The sequence below is a fragment of the Carcharhinus amblyrhynchos genome, chromosome 32 (genome assembly GCF_965287045.1).
Source record: "Carcharhinus amblyrhynchos chromosome 32, sCarAmb.v2.hapA, whole genome shotgun sequence".
NCBI lineage: Eukaryota > Metazoa > Chordata > Chondrichthyes > Carcharhiniformes > Carcharhinidae > Carcharhinus > Carcharhinus amblyrhynchos.
In genome coordinates, this window is record NC_137355.1 from 21,158,095 (window position 1) to 21,178,711 (window position 20,617).

The 20,617-nt window shown below is 40.2% G+C and overlaps 1 protein-coding gene across 4 annotated transcripts in view; it reads left to right on the forward strand.

The window, feature by feature from the left end:
- myo9aa (myosin IXAa) overlaps positions 1 to 20,617 on the forward strand; it is a 311,787-nt gene that overhangs the window by 277,656 nt on the left and 13,514 nt on the right. For all 4 annotated transcript variants that reach the window (XM_080216194.1, XM_080216195.1, XM_080216198.1 and 1 more), the window contains 10 exons: positions 445 to 561; positions 923 to 1,111; positions 2,292 to 2,339; positions 5,107 to 5,218; positions 5,871 to 5,932; positions 9,250 to 9,442; positions 9,913 to 10,041; positions 13,694 to 13,799; positions 14,421 to 14,552; positions 16,380 to 16,503. In XM_080216194.1, coding sequence (XP_080072320.1) covers positions 445 to 561; positions 923 to 1,111; positions 2,292 to 2,339; positions 5,107 to 5,218; positions 5,871 to 5,932; positions 9,250 to 9,442; positions 9,913 to 10,041; positions 13,694 to 13,799; positions 14,421 to 14,552; positions 16,380 to 16,503 — 1,212 coding nt within the window. The remainder of the gene's footprint in view (positions 1 to 444; positions 562 to 922; positions 1,112 to 2,291; positions 2,340 to 5,106; positions 5,219 to 5,870; positions 5,933 to 9,249; positions 9,443 to 9,912; positions 10,042 to 13,693; positions 13,800 to 14,420; positions 14,553 to 16,379; positions 16,504 to 20,617) is intronic.

Here is a 20,617-nt window from a genome sequence, read left to right on the forward strand (position 1 = left end):
AGGGACAATGCTGGAAAATCCCAGCAGGTCTGGCAGCATCTGTAAGGAGGGAAAAGAGCTGATGTTTCGAGTCCAGATGTCAAAGCTTTGTCAAAAGGATCATCTGGACTTGAAATATCTGTTCTCTTCTCTCCTTACAGATGCTGCCAGAACGACTGAGATTTTCCAGCATTTTCTCCTTTGGTTTAAGATTCCAGCAACTGCAGTAATTTGCATTTATCTAATCATTGGGAATAGATGGGATGTGAAATTCGAAACACAAAGATCAGCCATGATCTTATTAAATGTCAGAGAAGATTTGAGGGGCTGAATGGACTGCCCTTCAAATTTTGTATGTTCATAAAATTCACAAAACATATTTTAACTAAAAGTGTGTATTGATATATAACTAATTTTTGCATTCATACTTAGAAGGAATATTTTCTTTTTGCATTGCCTTTTCAGATAACTGATCTGGAAACCGATGACAGCAAGAATGATACATTTGTGGATGTTGTTTTCAAGAAATCGCTGAAGGAATTCCGTTTAAATATCTTTAACTCTTACTCAGCTGCTTTAGCGGTGAGTGTAGCTTGTGACTGCACAAGGTATTTACATATGTTGTATAGAATGGGCACTCCAGTTGCACAACAATTCTGATTCTGTATGATATTGTCTTTTGACCAGTTGTAGTTACATTTCTTTTACAGATGGACAATGGGAAGAGCATCCGTTACAAAGATCTGTATAATTGCCCTAATCCTGATTGATTAATTTCTATTTTAGGGAAAATAGATCGTCCAAGCTGATCATAATTTATCACTGTTTCAGGATGTAGCAATTTGTTATTAACTTGCCTGCATAACATGTAGGATTGATTTTTATCAAGCTCAAACTGTATGATATTGTCTTTTGATCAGTTGCAGTGCCATTTCTTTTACAGATGGACAATGGGAAGAGCATCCGGTACAAAGATCTGTATGCACTGTTTGAGCAGATTCTGGAGAAGACAATGAGGCAAGAGCAACGGGATTGGAATGAGTCACCTGTCAAAGTGTGGGTCAATACCTTTAAGGTGTTCTTGGATGAGTTTATGATGGAATACAAAATTCAGGAGAGCAGCACTGGAAAGGTGAGAAGTTTATGGGTCAACGGTTATGTGGAAAAAGCAGGATTAGGCTATTGAAGTGGATGATCAGCCATGATTGCAATGAATGGTGGAGCAGGCTCAAAGGGCTGAATGGCCTCCTCCTGCTTCTATCTCCTATGTTTCTAAGCTTAAAAAGTCAGCCCCTATGCTGAACAAATTTTTTTTTTGAGAGACACTCATACGCTGACTTGGAACGATATCACCATTCTTTCACTGTCACTGGATCAAAATCCAGGAGCTCCCTCCCTAAGTGCACTACCTACACCACATGGACTGCAGTGGGTCAAGGGAACAGTCTGCCATCACCTTCTCAACAGCAGTTAAGGTGGACAATTAAAATGCTGGCCTAGCCAGTGATACCATGATCCATGAGATAATAAAAGAAACCTTTTGATGAGAATCCAATATTTAAAATGTAGGGGACAATATAAGGATTGAAATAGCTAATACAGAAAGTGAGGTAAATCAAGAAGTAATGATTAGATGACACCAAACCTTGATTTTGAATGACCATGGGTAGGGAGGACTGAAGAAGGTAAGGAGTTTAGCAGACTTAACAATCTTTAAAAGGAGTGACATAAGTTGGGAACAGAGTGGGAAAATTGGTGGAGGCAAGTGTTCAAAAAAGACGCTCAAATCAAAAACGCATTCCCCAGTGACCGAATTGGTATAGTCACCATTCGATTGAGAGTCCCAACTTCCGTTGTAGGTTCATGCTGAGTTAGCTGATAAGAACTGGGATGCTGTTCGAGTGTGCATCATCCAGAAATCCTGCTCCTGATTGCTATCGCCTGGCCCCTCCTATCAAAGTTGTTTGAGGGCAAGTTTCAACTCATTTGGCATTCTCACCACAGCTGTCTGGTTTGTCGACATTCACTGTCTGGGCTGCTGTGTGTTAAATACCTGCTGCGCATTGGATGACTGCTGGTGACTGTGAAACCAAATGGCAGAAGCTCAGCTGCTCAAGAAAGAGAGAACATTGGTGAAAAATTAGTGATGGACAGCCCCAGATTGATCAGATTTATTCATTCTATCAGTACAGTACGTATTCAGTTGTACAACTTAGCTTGTGTCCTTTCCTGGCACCTGTTGCTTGGAAACTGAGGTGTGGCAGCATGCATGTACGCACATGTTCACTCCAACTTTTAATTTTGTTTCTCAGGTGCAAAAAATCGAAAGAAAGAAGAGACGGAAAAAGGAAACCGACATTGTGAGTATTGAAATATTGTCTGATTTTTGTTAATTCGGGCAAAGTCCTTGTGTTAGTGCACTCCAACAGCACCCATTTCTAACCTGAACCAGCTGTCCTCTTTCAGGCACCTGAAATTATTTTGTGGGGATTGATTGTGTTTTTACAGAACATGTGGGGTCCTAATCTCGGTCCGTTTACTTTTTTATATTATCTTATCAATGGACTTGGTTCCCAAAGCGTAAAATCAAAAACTGCAGCAGCTCCAGGGAGCTAGAATGATCGCAAGTAGAAAGGAAATTTCACACAAGCATCAAAACCATGAGAGAATGTCATTTGATTGATAGTGCTATTTTCAAAATGTCAATTACATTTCCATATAAATCCAGGGCCCCTCCTCCTGTCTGTGCTTTCTTTAAACCATTTAACCCTTTCAGTCCAATAGGAGATAGCCAGAATATTTAGGTAACTTTAGAGTAATCAGAAATGCTAATAAAAGCTTCAGATTTCTAATATTCCCAGGCTGCAGTGACCCTATCTGCATTAAACATTGTTTATGATAACATTCCTGTTTTGAGAACACTATCTAATTTTTTTGATTTGATTTATTATTGTTGCATGTATTAGTATACAGTGAAAAGCATTGTTTCTTGCGCATTATATAGACAAAACATACCGTTCATAGAGAAGGAAACAAGAGAGTACAGAATGTAGTGTTACAGTCATAGCTAGGGTGTAGAGAAAGATCAACTGAACGCAATAAGTCCATTCAAAAGTCTGACGGCAGCAGGGAAGAAGCTCTTCTTGAGTTGGTTGGTACGTGACCTCAGACTTTTGTATCTTTTTCCCAAAGGAAGAAGGTGGAAGAGAGAATGTGTGGGATCCTTAATTATGCTGACTGTTTTGTCAAGGCAGTGGGAAGTATAGACAGAGCCAATGGATGGGAGGCTGGTTTGCGTGATGGATTGGGCTACACTCACGACCTTTTGTAGATCCTTGTGGTCTTGGGCAGAGCAGGAATCATACCCAAGCTCTGATACAATCAGAAAGAACGTTTCTATGGTGCATCTGTAAAAGCTGGTGAGAGTCGTAGCTGATATGCTAAATTTCCTTAGTCTTCTGAGAAAGTAGACGCGTTGGTGAGCTTTCTTAACTATATGTTTGAAAGGCCTCTCGCCGGTATGAACGCGCTGGTGAGCCATGAGATTGCTGGTGGTGACAAAGTGGGGGGACCAGGACAGGTTGTTGGTGATCTGGACACCTTAAAAACTTGAAGCTTTCAATCCTTTCTACTTCAATTTGATGTAAACAGGGGCATGTTCTCCTTTACGCTTCCTGAAGCTGACAACAACCTCCTTTGTTTTGTTGACATTGAGGGAGAGATTACCGTCGCCACACCAGTTCACCAGATTCTCTATTTCATTCCTGTATTCAATCCCAATTTTCAGACTGACATTGGCACCACTGACCATGTGCTGCGCGATAATTCCTGTTCCCAAGGACGTTCATACTATCTTTTGTAACATTTTTGCTTAATAACACAGGGAATTGTTTATTTGACAAGCTCACAAAATACTAACTCTTTCCGAGGCAAACTTGTTTGAGTGCATTAAAACAACTGTGCACACAGCGTTAGACAGAAAATATCACCAGCTCAGATGGTTTAATTGAAGTTTGATCTTGTTTGCCAGTTTTCTTATCTTAGTGCTGTTACTACCTAGTTTTCCACCTGTCTTGCATTTGTCACTTCTAGTTCTTCATATGTGAGGTTTATTTGGTTGTTGCCTTGGGAAATGTTGACTCAACCTGCGTGTGTAGTAGCACGTACCAGTGTGCAGTAGTCAAAACCCTGGAACTCCTAACTGCAGTGGTTCAAGAAGGCAGCTCACAAGTTACCTTCTCAAGTGTACTTAGAGATGAGCAATAAATGCTGGCCTAGTCAGTGATGTCCAGATCCTGTAAATGAATTAAACCTTTTGTCGTTCAGCCAGTTGTGATGCATTAAGAATAGTTTAGCTCATTCTACTTGTTCTACAGTCACGTTGTAGCCAATATGGAAAGCTTCCTTTTGGTATTGTCTATAGGGCAACAATGTGGAGCAACTCGCTTGCTTTCACAAAGGATTTGTGCCTTGATTTAACAACCTGAGCCAGCAGGCGCTCTTGGTGCTTTGTGATTCACAGCAGCTTTCAATATTAAGTCCCTTACACTTCTCTGACTTATTTTGAAATAATTTATTTCTGAGGAAAAGTGTTAGATTAATTACATAGCAGTTTCCTCATTTGAATGTGGTACATTAGGTAGTGGAAGCTGCTTTGTCCCTTTATGTTGTTGAGCTTCTTGAGTGCTATTGAAGCTACACCCATCCAGGCAAGTAAAGGGAATATTCTGTCAGTTGTAGATGATGGAAAGACTATTATATTGGCAAAGGGTGACTAAACTACTGTTGAAGGTTAAGGAAGGCATGTAATCTAATACAAACATACATTTGGGCTAATTTTAATAATTCAATGTTTGATTTTGTGTTTCGAGAGCACCAACATTTTGGATTGAAATCTGAATGTGTTCTGACATTCTATTTATGTTGAAATAGTATAAATCTGAAGTATATTTTAATGCTCCCTCTCCTTCTCTGTCAAATTTATGTCACTCTAATTCCAGTGTAGTAAGTGTTCTGGGATTAATTTTTTTGTGGTGATAATAGGATTGATGCGTGCATTTTTTTTAACCTATATTTTAATCGCTATCCCAACAATCTGAAATATTTGATGGATATGTCTGATTGCAGGTGGAAGAGTACAATGGCCACATTTTCAAATCGACACAGTATAGTATTCCCACCTACTGTGAGTGCTGCTCCTCCCTGATCTGGATGATGGACAGAGCCTGTGTCTGCAAATGTAAGTTCCTCGAGATAGTATGTCAGGATTGAAGAGCCGGCAAAGCCTTTGGGATCAAACAAATCCTTACTTTTTTTTTGTAAGATAAACCCCATCTTTTCACCATATTCCCTGGTCTGCCGTTCCCTAGAAATGTATTTAATTGTCTCCAAAGGACCACTTGCACCTTATAAACTTCAATGACCTATTGCCTTACCCTGGTGACTCATTTCTGAACTCTGTGACTGCTGGATGCAACTATTCCACTTGCTCTCCTTTCACTGGATAAAACCAGAATATTTAATTATAACCAATTTTATCCATTTATGGATGAATGTGGGATATTGGCACAAACCTCTAATCTGACAGTGTTTGAGCATTGTTTGAAGTCCATTTAAACACAGTCTGGTCAGACAAATGACAAATCTTTCAAAATTAACTTTTGATAAAAATGCCTTTTTACTTGTTCATATAGTAAGTAGTCTCACAACACCAGGTTAAAGTCCAACAGGTTTATTTGGTAGCACAAGCTTTTGAGCGCAACTCCTTCATCAGATGAGTGCCTACTTCTTAGTTTGCCTACCCCAGTCCAACGCTGGCAACTCCACGTCTTATTCATATACAGTATGCATGTAATTTTGTGACTTAGACCACTTCTCCAAATCTCTTTCAGTGTGTAGGTATGCTTGCCATAAGAAGTGCTGCTTGAAAACTACTATCAAATGCTCCAAAAAGGTAAGGAGTCTTGAATTAGCAGTTTCACAAACTATTTTGTACAGTGCTCTGTGAAAGTTATTTTATAATCATCCTTTTTGTTCATAGAATGCCCACTGACGTGATCCGATCATATACATCAACTCCAAACCATCTGTTGTCACATAGAAAAAACTAACAGCTAAGAAAAGAAGCCCTAAACATAGCCAATTGCGTAAAAAATATGTAATTACATTCAGACTGCAGGTGTTGTTGTGACATATGCTATAGGCATATCTAAAATTCCCTTACTTGCATTAGAAGTTCATCAAAGTGTGTATTGTATCAGTAATGGATTTTAGAGTTTTGGGTTTAAATCTGACCTTGATTGATTAATGGAAAGATTCCTCTTCTCTGTTAATTATAAGCGAAATTAATTCAGACAATTATGATTTAGTTCATGTAGACATGGAACCCGAAGATAAAACTGTCCCAAGTCAGCACCGATCAGTGTGAGACATGAAAAGAAATTGTCCTGCGGTATAACTGATTGTCCTGCGAAGCAGCACTAATTTGTTGAAATATTGCTGTGACACTGAAGGCCCATTGTCACTTTGTCATGACAGCTAGGAATGTGGAACATGTGCACCCTTGCACTGCACGCATCCTGCAAACTTTCTTTTTAAAGGATTGCGTTCAGGGCGCAGTCCTTTTTGATTTTACTTGATTTGATTTATTATCGTTACATTAATGACTATACAGTGAAAAGCATTGTTTCTTGCAAACTATATAGACGAAGCATATCATTCATAGAGAAGGAAAGGATGTAGTGTTACAGTCATAGCTAGAGTACAAAGAAAGATTAACTTAATGTGAGGTAGGTCCATTCAAAAGTCAGTTAGCAGCAGGAAAGGAGCTGTTGGTACATGTCCTCTGACTTTTTTATCTTTTTCCCGATGGGAGAAAATGATTTGATTTTGATTTGATATGTTATTGTCACATGTATTAGTATACAGTGAAAAGAATTGTTTCTGCACGATATATAGACAAAGCACACCGTTCATAGAGAAGGAAAGGAGAGGGTGCAGAATCTGGTATTACGGTCATGGCTAGGGTATGGAGAAAGGTCAACTTAATGCGAGGTAGGTCCATTCAGAAGTCTGATGGCAGCAGAAAGAAGCTGTTCTTGAGTCAGTTGGTACACGACCTTAGACTTTTGTATTCTTTTCCTGACAGAAGAAGGTGGAAGAGAGTGTGTCTGAGGTGCGTAGGGTCCTTGATTACGCTGGCTGCTTCCTCGAGGGAGTGGGAAGTGTAGACAGTTTCAATGGATGGGAGGCTGGTTTGAGTGATGGATTGGGTTAAATTCACTGAATGGAAGTCTGGGAGTTCAGTGTGCTACTATCCCTTTTCCTGGTTTCCACTAATATGAGTGAAATTCCAGCTGTTTTGTTTCTGTCTTTGGACAGAAACCTGATGGCATCTTATGACTTAACAAATAAAAATGGTCTCAGCTGCCACGAGAGTAGCGATTGGATTTTTAAAAATAATTTTGAGCATGACTGTGTGGCAGAATCTCATCTTTATTGTGATAAAGCATCATGCTGGCACCCTTCCTACAAAGCAATAACAAAGCATGTCTATAGAGAATGCTGGTACTTTCAGGTTTCAATCCTATACTGCATGGTGGTACAGTGGTTAGCACTGTTGCCTGAGAGCACCAGGGACTCAGGTTCAATTCCCTTGGGCCACTGTCTCTGCGGAGTCTGCACTTTCTCCCTGTGTCTGCGTAGGTTTCCCCTGAGCGCTTCAGTTTCCTCCCACAGTCTGAAAGATGTGCAGATTAGGTGGATTGGCCATGCTAAATTCTCCCTCAGTGCATCTGACTGTACTCCATTACCACAGTAACTTCATTGTACTGTTAATGTAAGCCTACCTGTGACAATAAATAAACTTTATCTACTGTAGCCAAGTCTAAAAAGAATACTTTATCTAAATCCCATGTAGCAAAGCAATGGAATTAACAGCTTCCTGTGGTAATTCACTATTTTTACTGAAGGGCTTAGAATTTAACAATGTAAGTGCAAAATATACAGAAGTGAGCCCTATAAAAATCAGTGAAGCAATCAGTTAAGTGGCCTTGTATTGAAGATATTAGTAAATGCCCAGTACTTTGATCTGGATTTTATTGGGAATGTCACAGCTTTTTTCCTGCGTGTAAATTGCGAAACCTATATAGCTATAAATAGGTTTGGGAATGATGCAAAGTAACCTACTTATTTATGGTAGCTTTTGATTTATTGCTGAAGTATGAGCACACATTTCCTCTGTTTGCATCCAAAAAGCAGCAACAAGCCATGTTTCATTTTGAAGCAATTGCGTTATCATTGATCAGCTCTTTAATAGAGATGATTTAAGTCCTCTGTGGGTGATGGGCACTTGGGGAATCATGCTTCAGAGCATGTTGACATCATATTAAAAAATTGCTTTATGAAGGATTGTTTCAGAAGAATGCTCAATATCTAATGCATGTGATGTTTTAGGGGATAACAGTCTGAATGTTGCCCAATCTTTTCCCTGCTTTAGGGGCAAATTCATATCTGAGTGGAACTAAACTTGAATAAATCTAGTTAGAATTATAGAATCCCTACAGTGCGGAAGGAGGCCATTAGGTCCATTGACCGATCACTATCCCGCCCAGGCCTTGTCCCTGTAATCCCACATGTTTACCCTGCTAATCCCCCTGACACTAGCAGCAATTTTGCGCGGCCACTCAGCCTAACGTACGCATCTTTGGTCTGTGGGAGGAAACTGGAGCATCCAGAGAAAACCTACGTGTAAATCTAGTTCTGATCTACCAAACTAAATTAGATTCTCTCTGCCACATGCGAAGAATGCTTACCTGAAAATGAGCTTCTATTTCACTGTATGTTGTAAACTAATCTGGACAGTATGTGTTGTTAGAATGCAACTGGTGGCAACTTTGTATTGGATGTAATGTGACCAATGGTAACAAGCTGTAAGAGTCAGCTGACCCATGGAAGCAGTTACAGAATGATGTGATGGTCAGCTGATTCACTATAAATAAGAACCTGTTGGGAACTGTGGGGGACTTGGATTGGCCCAGGGCAAGGCTCCAAGTTTGGAGAAATGAAGTTTCTTTATTAAACCCTTTCTTTGATTTATAAGTTGGAGTAAGTTTTTTGTTATATTTTTGTCTGCATTCGAAGAATTCCTTCTGAAGAAACGTGTGGCCTTGGCTGGAAAGTGTAAATTCTACCAGCTGGGACACATGAACATTAGGGATTTGTTGTTTTTGGTTGCCGTTGTCTCACAGTTGTCTTCCCATTCTTGAGTAGTATGACCCTGAGCTGTCGTCTCGGCAGTTTGGAGTGGAGGTCTCCCGACTTACTAATGATGAGAGGTCAGTTCCGCTGGTGGTGGAAAAGCTGATCAACTACATTGAAATGCATGGCTTGTATACCGAAGGAATCTATAGGAAGTCTGGATCGACCAACAAGATCAAGGAGCTCAAACAGGGCCTGGACACAGGTAGGGAAGATTCCCAAGTTAGGTACGTTGACAAGTTCCGACAGCTCAATTGAATGGGATTTGTTCTGCAGTAGTGAATGGCTACAAGTAAACTTAAAACTAAACCTGACACGTAGTTAACACTGTAGAATAAATATTTCTGTACTAGAGTCTTGTGAATATTACCACGGGTTATAAATAACATAATATTTATGCTGATAATGATGGGATACATTTTTGACCCAGCAACAATGATATATAAAAATTCTGGAACATCCCACCTGAAGGCACTGTGGACGTACCTTCACCACATAGACTATACGTTCAAGGAGGTTCACCATTATCTTCCCCATGACAACTGGCAACATTAGTTCAAGCCTTGCCAGCAACACCTTCATCCCAAGAATGATTTTTTTTGTGAGACTTGTGTAGTTCGCATTTCTATTTGTGGGACAGCAAAAACTACCCACTATTTCTGTTTCTTCCTGCAGATATTAACAGCATGAATCTGGACGAGTATAACATTCACGTCATTGCCAGTGTTCTCAAACAATGGCTGAGGGACCTCCCTAATCCTCTGATGACCTTTGAACTCTATGATGAGGTTCTGCGAGCAATGGGTAAGCAAGAATTGTGTCTAGTGAATCATATAAATGAATTCAGTTATTTCAACAATTATTGCAAAATATGTAGGCAAAATTGAATTCTGCTCGTAACAGGACCTTTTCTTGTAGTGTACAGTTTAATGGCAGTGATCAGTTTCCTCTGCACATCCCTGCAAAAATGAAGGATAGAAATTTTTATTTTATTTATTTAAGTGGGCTTACTTTAACACTGCAGTGAGGTTACTGTGAAAATTCCTTAGTCACTGCACTCCGCTGCCTATTCGGGTACACTGAGGGGCAATTTAGCACGGCCAATGCGCAGTCTTTTGGACTGTGGGAGGAAACTGGAGCACCCGGAGGAAACCCACACAGACATGGGGAGAATGTGCAAACTTCACACAGATGGTGACTCAAGCCGGGAATTGAACCCGGATCCCTGGCACTGTGAGGCAGCAGTGTTAACCGTTACGCTACCATGCCTCCCACATGGCAGGATTGGGGAATCATGGATGACAAGGGAAAGTGTAAGCTTAGTCAAAAGGGAAAAGGAAGCATACGATAGGTCTAGGCATCTAAAATCCGCTGAAGCCCTTGAGGAGTATAGTGAAAGTAGGAAGGAACTTTAAATGTGGAATTAAGAGGGCTAGAAGGGGCCATGAAGTGTCTTTAGCAGACAAGGTCAGGGGGAACCCCAAGGCTTTTTATGCATATATTAGGAGCAAGGTGGTCAGCTCACTTAAGGACATGGAGGAAAGTTATATGTGGAACTACAGGAAATAGATGAAATCCTTAATGAGTACTTTGTATCAGTATTCACCAAGGAGAAGACATGACAGATGTGGAGGTCAGACATAGGTATGTAAATGCTCTAGAGAATGTCAACATATCAAAAGAGGTAGTGTTCAGTATCCTAAATTGCATTAAGATAGACAATCCCTGGGGCTGGATGGGATCTATCCCAGGTTAATGTGGGAGGCAAGCAAAGAAATAGTTGGGGCCTTACAGATAACTTCATTTCGTCTTTGACCACAGGCGAGGTTCCAGAGGACCCTTGTTAAAAAAAGGAAGCAGGGATAATCCAGGAAATTATAGGCCAATGAAAATGACATCAGTGATGGGGAAGCTCTTGGAGAAGATACTGAGGGACAGGAAAGATGCAGATTTGGAAGAAATTGGACTAGTTACTGACAGGCAGCATGGTTTTATATGGGGAAGGTCATGTTTCACCAACTTGATTGAGTTTTTTTTTGAAGAGGTGACAAAGAAAATTGATGACGGTAGGGCTGTGGATGTAGTTTATATGGACTTTAGTAAGGCATTTGACAAGGTGCCGCATGGAAGACTGGTACAAAAATCACTTGGGATTCGGGGTGGGCTGGCTAGAAGGATACAGATTTGGCTTGGTTATAAAAGACAGAGTAGCGATGGAAAGATGTTATTTAGAATGGAGATCTGTAGCTAGTGGCATTCCGCAGGTATCAGTGCTGGGACCTCTATTGTGTGTAATATATATAAATGACCTGGAGAAAAATATAGAGGGGGCGTGCTCTGATTAGTAAATTTGCAGATAACATGAAAATTGGTGGAGTTACTGATATTGTCAGAGGGTAGAAGAGGATACAGATAGATTGGAGACTTGGGCACAGAAATGGCAGATGAAGTTTGATCTGGACAAAACAAAGTGATGCATTTTGGAGGATCAAATTTAGGGGCGAATTAAACTGTAAATGACAGAACCCTTAGGAACATTAACATGCAGAGGGATCTGGGTGTGCAGGTCCACAATTCTCTAAAAGTGGCAATACAGGTGGCCAAGGTGATTAAGAAAGCATATGGCATGCTTCATCAGCCAGGGCATTGAGTACAGGAATTGGGAAATCATGTTGCAGCTATATAAAACCTTAGTTAGGTTGCATTTGGAGCATTGCATGCACTTCTGGTTGCTAACAGAATGATGTGGAAGCTTTGGAGAGAGTGCAAAGAAGGTTCATCAGGATGTTGCCTGGCCTCGAGGGTATTGGCTCTGAAGAGAGATTGAATAAGTTAGAATTATTTTCACTGGATAAACAGAGGCTGAGGGGAGACCTGATAGAGTCTACAGAATGATGAGAGGCATAGACAGAGTGGATAGTCAAAGGTTTTTTCCAAGGGTGGCAATGTCAAATACAAGGGGGCACAGGCTCAAGGTGAGAGGGGGAAAATTTAAGGGAGATGTGCAGGGGAAGTTTTTCACTGAGTGTGGTGGGTGTCTGGAATGCACTGCCAGAGGTGGTGATGGAAGCAGGCACATTAGCAACATTTAAGAGACACCTGGGTGGCTACATGAATAGGGAGGGAATAGAGAGATACGGACCAAGTAAGGGCACAGGGATTTTTTTAGTTGGTTAGGGCATCATAATCAGCATAGGCTTGGAGGGCCGAAGGGTCTGTTCCTGTGCTGTACTTCTCTTTGTTCTTTGTAAAATAAGTAAGTTTCTGGTCTAATGTGAAATATCACTTTGGCTCAGTTACTTGTTTTTCCCTAGCTAAGAAGTTATTGGATTTCATACAGTTCAGTTATGTGATGCACTTCTAGAAAGCATTGGGAGATATGATAGGCACTAAATGAATATGTCGTTTTTTTAATCATATGTGACCAAGGTCTCAACAAAATATATACATTGCATTCCCCATTGCATTGTAGCACTTAAGGCCAAGTTGAGGTAATTGTAGCAAATGCTCAAGATTTGCAGTCGCTGTCTTAAAACACATTCCTACCTATGTGTTGCCCTAGATCAGATATAATCCATCTTAATACAAGGTAAAAGCATAATACTGTGGATTCTGGAATCTGAAATAAAAACAGAAAATGCTGGAAAATCTCAGCAGGTCTGACAGCATCTATGGAGAGAGAACCGAGCCAACTCTTCAATTCAGGGTGACCCTTTGTCAGAGCTTATGTTTTTTATGTTTCTTCTCTTCTCCTGTGTCTCCCTCCTTCCTGAAAGGCTTGTTGTTACTAGTGTCAACTCTCTGTTGTATCTCACCACAAGTGGCCAGTTCCTTTTGAGTGCCAGCAGGTTACTCAACATGAAGTAAAAAGTCTGACAACACCGTGTTAAAATCTAACAGATGTATTGGTATCACGAGCTTTCGGAGCACTGCTCCTTCATCAGGTGAACCACTGACCTGGTAAACGAGCAGCGCACAGAAAGCTCGTGATTTCAAATAAACCTGTTGGACTTTAATCTGGTGTTACGAGACTTCTTACTGTTCCCACCCCAGTTCAATGCCGGCATCTCCACATCAACACGAAGTATAAGGGAATCAGTCCTACTCCTCCTAAATTTGGCTAAAGTCAATGCTCATCCTAACATCCACGTGTGTTTCCACACTGAAGTTACATGACAATGATCAAGAATGAGAATTTTGGCTCATTGTCCTCTTCCCAACCCACACATGCTGAAGCTAATTGTAATATCCAACTGGTGCATTAGTTAATTAGCTTACTTATAAAGCAGGAATACAACTTGAAACTCTCGTTCTCTATATGGTTAGTACTTCGAAATGCAAGTAAATGATGTTGACCAAAATTACAAATTGCTACGAAGTCTTAATGTATTTCTTAACTGCAATGTATTTGAACTGTGGCTTTGGGTAAGGTAAAAATTATTTTGTGTAATCACAGGTCTACAAGACAGAAAGGAAATAATCCGGGGCGTGTACTCCATAATTGATCAATTGTCACGGACTCACATCAATACTCTAGAAAGACTCATCTTTCATCTCGTAAGGTAATTATTCAGTTTTAAATATCATTCTGTACTGGCTGGTTTGAACTCCTATTTCTACATGATTTAGAATGGAAATTGTGCAGATATATTGAATTCTGGATTCCATTCATGTTTCTCTATGCACTTGTACATATGAAAGACTATTGATTTTAAAAAAAATCTATCTGCGTCTGAGCAAATTCAGTTTACATGAAGAACGTCTGTCAGACAATTTGTTCATGCTATTTCAGAATGACAAGCTTACTGCCTTTCCATCTCTTCATCTAGTTGTTTCTAAAATTAATCCAGTATCTTGGCCCCAAAACAACTGTATGATCAACTGATGGAAAGTGTTCAAGTGCTTTATTTTCTCCACCTTCACCCTTACAATTAAAAGGATAGATTTTCACTTACCACTTTGTACACTAAACACAGTGTATTGGTGAGAGTCAAACAAAGCAAATGATTCGGTGCTGAACTAAAAGTTTTTAATAGAAACACATTTGTCGAAATTGCAGAGTTAAGTATATGGTTCAAAGACTGATGAAGAAGTGGCAAAAAGTTGACTAATTCTCACAATTGTTTCTCCTTGTCTCCCCTCTCTCACCCCCACTCACTCTGATTATTTGTCTAAAATTCTAGAATTGCACTACAAGAAGATACCAACCGGATGTCCTCAAATGCACTGGCCATCGTCTTTGCTCCATGTATTATTCGCTGTCCGGACACCACTGATCCATTACAAAGTGTTCAAGATATTTCAAAAACCACTGCGTAAGAATGTTTCCATTTCTTAATATCAATTCTAACATTTTTACAGAAAAGTTGTAATAGTGCAGTGTTGGAGCCATGCAAGCAAGTTAGTTATGGGAGAAATTTTGGGAGTAATCATTTCTCAGGTTGACCCCTTGTGCTGATTGCAGATGCAGTGGTATCTTTGTTAGGTCACAGATTGTTCCTGGATACATCTTTGAAAATGGCTTCCAATTTTACCTGTATTATACTTCATAAATAGTTCCAATGAATGCAAAACAGTTTGTGATGAAATGTTATGAAATGTGATGTAAGGGGAGGCGATGGCCTAGTGGTTTTATTGCTAGACTATTAATCCAGAAGCTCAGCTAATGCTCTGAGGACTCGGGATGGCGGAATTTGAATTCAATAAAAAAACCTAGAAGTAAGAATCTACTGATGACCATGAAGCTATTGTCCATTGTCGCAAAAACCCATCTGATTCACTAATATCCTTTAGGGAAGGAAATCTGCCGTCTTTATTTGGTCTGGCCTACATGTGACTCCAGAGCCACAACAATATGGTTGACCTTCCAAGGGCAATTAGGGATGGGCAATAAATATTGGCCAGCCAACGTTGCCCATGTCCCACGAATGAGTTTAAAAAAAATGCAAATGGAGTGAGTCCTTTCTTTCTCCAGCACTACTTCATTGAAATGTCTGTTTTAAATGATGATTGAACCTGTAATTTCCCTGATGTAAGGATAGGGTAATTGCCAATGAAGCCAGTTGTCACACATCATTATCACAGAGCTCAAGCCACATTCCTTAAACTTGGATAGGGAATGTTCATGGCCCAACAATTTCCGGAACTTGAATTCATCAGTGAGTTTTATTTTTGTCTTAGACATTGGGTGCAACAGCTATGAAATAATCCAGATCATGGCAGTCTGAATGAAGCAAATTGAAGTCTGCTTTGAATCCAGATTTTAATTTTTGGTTGCTGAAGTAGAAAACCCTAAAGATCTGGTAATTAAAGCAAATTGTTCTCTGGCTTGCCAATATCAGTGCCAACTTGACAGTATAATTCCTTCTGTCATTTTGGGAGTAAGCAGGGAAATGATTGGTTGGGCAAGGAGATTCGTTGAAGTGAATAGACAAAACTAAAGAAAAATTCAAATAGAGAAGTGCTATCAGTTTGAAATTAAGTTGAGAGTTAGAAAAGTAATTTGGAAGTCTTTTTTGCCTATAAGTTTGAATTGTGGAATAAGTTCCCAGGGAAAGAATAATCTAATTGAGTTTTTAGTCAGTGGATTGTGTTTCCTTTTATTTTTTTGATTCATGGGACATGGGCATCACTGGCTGGGCCAGTATTTATTGCCCATCTCTAGTTGCCCTTGGAGGGCAATTGAGAGTCAACCACATTGCTGTGGCTCTGGAGTCACATGTAGGCCAGACCAGGTAAGGACGGCAGATTTCCTTCCCTAAAGGACATTAGTGAACCAGATGGGTTTTTCCGACAATTAACAATGGTTTCATGGTTATCAGTAGATTCTTAATTCTAGATATATGTTTTTTATTGAATTCAAATTCCACCATCTGCCGTGGTGGGATTCGAACGCGGGTACGCAGAACATTAGCTGAGTTTCTGGATTAATAGTCTAGCGATAATACCACTAGGCCATCACCTCCCTCTTCTGAAGCAAAATAAGTGATTGAGCCATGTGGTGAAAAGATACATAGGTAGCATTATCTGGTTAAATGTAGTGGAATTGTTTTCTTTTCCCTGTTCTTGAACATTCTTGTATTCCTTTACCAGATTTATTATAAACATAATATTTCAGAAAACCTGTTCATCGTTCCCTGTAGGTGTGTGGAATTGATTATTGTGGAGCAAATGAACAAGTACCGAGCACGACTGAAGGACATCAACAGCCTGGAGTTTGCAGAGAACAAAGCTAAGAACAGATTGTCACTCATTCGGCGCTCAATAGTAAGATCTTTCTACTTAAACATGGACCTATGACACTGCTATCCTGTTTATAGCTCTTCCTGGATTGATTGGAGACTTGTAATGCATTATAAGAAATATGGTAGCATATTTGCACATGTACAGAATTGCATTATCTTTGGAATTCTCGTACATTCGGGTTATCTGTATGCAACATTTGCTAGTGCATTGTTCACATTTGTCTATCTGAATGTTACATCTTTGTTGCATCCCACTGTGGTGCTGATTCAGCATGCATGTCTGTACTCGCTGTTCTGTGAACTTCAAGTGAATAAGTCATTGTGTTTAAGGCCATCAAAGATTGAGTGGTATCTGGTTTAGTGTAATATGATCTTGTGCTGTTTCCATATCTGTGTTTGAGATGTGAAGCAGAGTACAGAGTAGGAATGAATGCTGTTTTGTGACTGAGTATGCCTAAAGCAGCAGGTATAGTTACTGCTTCAGAATGGTGGTGTGAGCTGGCATTAGATCCCAATATGATTTCTGGCTACCTTCGATAGGTAAATTTATACCGCTTGGGTTTGACAGCTGATAGCACATGGAATATAAATCCAGTGTGGTCTGCAATATTTTAAAAAGTGGCCGAGAGATCTGTTGAACCTCTTGGATTCTTTGCAAACAGCATTAGTTTGTTCCTGTTGATTGAATTGCATGTGCTACATTTGTACTACACCTGCAGCATTAAGCATGTCATGAAGTACAGGGAGCAGTCTAAGAGCTATCTGTAGGCCAGCAGACACAGGCTAAACTTTGAACAAAAATAAGATGGCTCAGTCAGTTCTTTAATATCAGAGATTAAACAAACGGAAAGATGTTCATTTTCAGATAGTCATTTTGGTTTTCCTCATATTCTCAGCGTAGCTCAATTTCCACACAAGATGTCTTTCCCCTCTTTCCATTAGTTCTGTTGAACATGGCTGAAACATGACATTCCTTGTGTGTTTATTTCTCTCCTTGTCAATTCACTCTACTTGTTGCTGTATTCTGTTGTAATTGAGTTAAATGGGAAGTAAGGGTCAAATCACATGGCTATTTTGGCCAACTCTTAAACGGTCAGGTGTCCCTGACCTGGGGAATAAACACAGTAAAAAGTCTGACAACACCAGGTTTTAGTCCAACCGATTTATTTGATAGTAAACTCACAAGCTTTCGGGTTAGTCCCTTCGTCAGGTGAATGGAGAGTTCTGGCCTCAGACAAAGCATATAAAGCACAGACAGTTTAGAGATTACTGATTAGAATGCGAATCTTTACACCTAACCTACTGTTCAAGTCCTGAAGTGGCCAACAAAGTGTGTGGAAGGAGCACTGATCACAGGTTAAAGAGATGTGTATTGTCTCCAGACAGTACAGTAAGTGAGGTTTTGCAAACCCTGGCAAGTCACGGGGGTTACAGATAGTGCGAATAAATGCACTCGACTGCTTGGACTAGTGATGTCCCTGTGGAGATGTGGCAGATGGTAAATATCAGGTTGCCTGAATCTTAAACTTTGAGAAGGTATGTGAAGTCAGGGGAAAGAATTTCAAACCACTTGAAGATTTTAAAAACTAAATTTAAACATTTATTTTAAAAAATGGAAAAGAAGCTTAAATTCACAAGATTACGATTACACAGTGAACAGTACAGCACAATACAGGCCCTTCAGCCCTCGATGTTGTGCCGAGCTATGTCCAAACCCAAGATCAAGCTATCCCACTCCCTATCATTCTGGAGTGCTCCACGTGCCTGTCCAATACCGCTTGAAAATTCCTAAAGTGTCCGACTCCACTATCACAGCAGGCAGTGCATTCCACACCCCAGCCAGTCTGAGTAAAGAATCTACCTCAGACATCCCTGCTATATCTCTCATCATGAACCTTATAGTTATGCCCCCTAGTAACAGCTACATCCACCCGAGGTAATGGTCTCTGCACGTCCAACCTATCTATCCCCCTCATCATCTTGTAAACCTCTATTAAGTCGCCTCTCATCCTCCACTGCTCTAAAGAGAAAAGCCCCAGCTCCCTCAACCTTTCCTCATAAGACCTACCCTCCAAACCAGGCAGCATCCTGGTAAATCTCCTCTGCACTTTCTCCAATGCTTCCACATCCTTCTTATAGTGAGGTGACCAGAACTCCACACAATATTCCAAATGTGGTCTCATCAAGGTTCAGTATAGTTGCAGCATAACCCCACGGTTCTTAAACTCAAACCCCCTATTAATAAATGCTAACACAGTATAAGGCTTCTTCACGGCTCTATCTGTTTGAGTGGCAACCTTCTGAGATCTGTGGATATGAACCCCAAGATCTCTTTGCTTCTACACATTCCTCAGAACCCTGCTGTTGACCTGGTAATCGGCATTCAGAATGTACTTCTACAAACATTTCTGTTTGATTAACTTGGAGCAAAAACTCCCTTTTTAGCAACTTCCCACATAGATCTTAGTCTTTGAATTCCTGGAACGTTACTCCAAAATCCACTCTTGTTGTTAGGAGAATCTTATACAGGCTTTTCTCTCTTTCTTTGACACTGGGACCAAAGCTTGTCTCCAAAGTCTTGCTGGTACACACTTTTCTCTGGGATCATAGAATCACAGACTGGAATTCTCCACTGAAATTTTAGCGGATGGGTTGCGGAGAATGTGAAATGCCATTGACGATCAGATGGGAATTTCTAGCTTTTAGACCAGCGTGGCTGTAGAATTCCACCCATACCGTGCAGAGGAGGCCCTTTGGCCCATCATGCCTGCACCGACAAGGTGTTGGCAGTTTCATGTCCACTGATGCAGAATCCTGTCTCCCTTCAAATATATATTTTCTCTTTCACCTATTGGTTATTGCTCTTTCGTTGTACCTTCCTTTCAAAGTTCCTTTTCTCAGAATTTAAAAGTCTATCATGGTATTTTTCATGGCCACTACATTTGGGTAAACATAAATTTAATACTTTGCTTCGTTCCATTGTACATGTTCCTTTTGAAATGCAATAGTTAACTTCCAGTCACTTCCTTTATCTTCCTAATGCAAATTCCCATTCATGCTATTTACTGATCCCCATCTTAGCTCTGCTCAATTTCCTTCAAAACACTTGCTTTCACAGGTAACTCCATTTTGTTGGTTTTATGTCTTCAGCCTAAGCAAATAAGCCTTCACACCGCTGCACAAACGAACAAGCCTGTTTCACAGTATGCCACAGTCATATTGAAAAATGTGATAATTTTGACACACCCCATACACAGTCGAGTTCTGAGTGGTTCCTGACCATGTTAAATTGCTATTCTCTGCACTGTCTTAAGGCAGTGTGTTTATGTTGGTGCAGTGCATAAATGTTTGTTCTGAACATCCAGGTATGGAAATAAAGAATGTTGGAGGGCAGTCTTGTCACACCAAACAGTATTTTCAATATGCTTCCTCACAGGAATAATTAGTTCCAACAGATTCCCATTGACAATAATGTTTCTACATCTGTGGTAGCAGTGCGAAACAGTGAACTGTGGCACAATGTGTAGGGTATAAAATTTAATTTTTTTAAAGTTTATTTATTAGTGTCACAGGTCAGCTTATATTAACACTGCAGTGAAGTTAGTGTGAAAATCCCCTAGTCACCACACTCCAGCACTTGCTCAAGCACACTGAAGCAGAATTTGGCATAGCCAATGCACCTAACCAGCATGTCTTTTAGACTGTTGGAGGAAATCGGAGCACTCGGAGGAAACCCACGCAGACACAGGGAGAACATGCAGACTCCACACAGACAGTGACCCAAGCTGGAACTGGCCCCTGGCACTGTGAGGCAGCAGTGCTAACCACTGTGCCACTCTATAAGCTCTTATTTCTATGGCTTTCGTTTATTTGTAGCCGAGAAACCCCACACACAGCATCTGCTCTACTCCATCCTAGAAATAAATTTTATTACTGAAAATTTCTACTCCTAAATCTCATTTTTTTTCCGGCTTTATCCATACCCTTAAATGTGTGATTTTGGCAGGCAGTCAGCTGCCTTCTGTTACCTGATGATGCTCATTAACGCATTAAAAGAAATTAAACTTGGTTCAGTAGCCTTTACAAACAGAACAAGATCAGTTGAAAATAAATTTTCAGCAGCGTCTGTTCCTTTG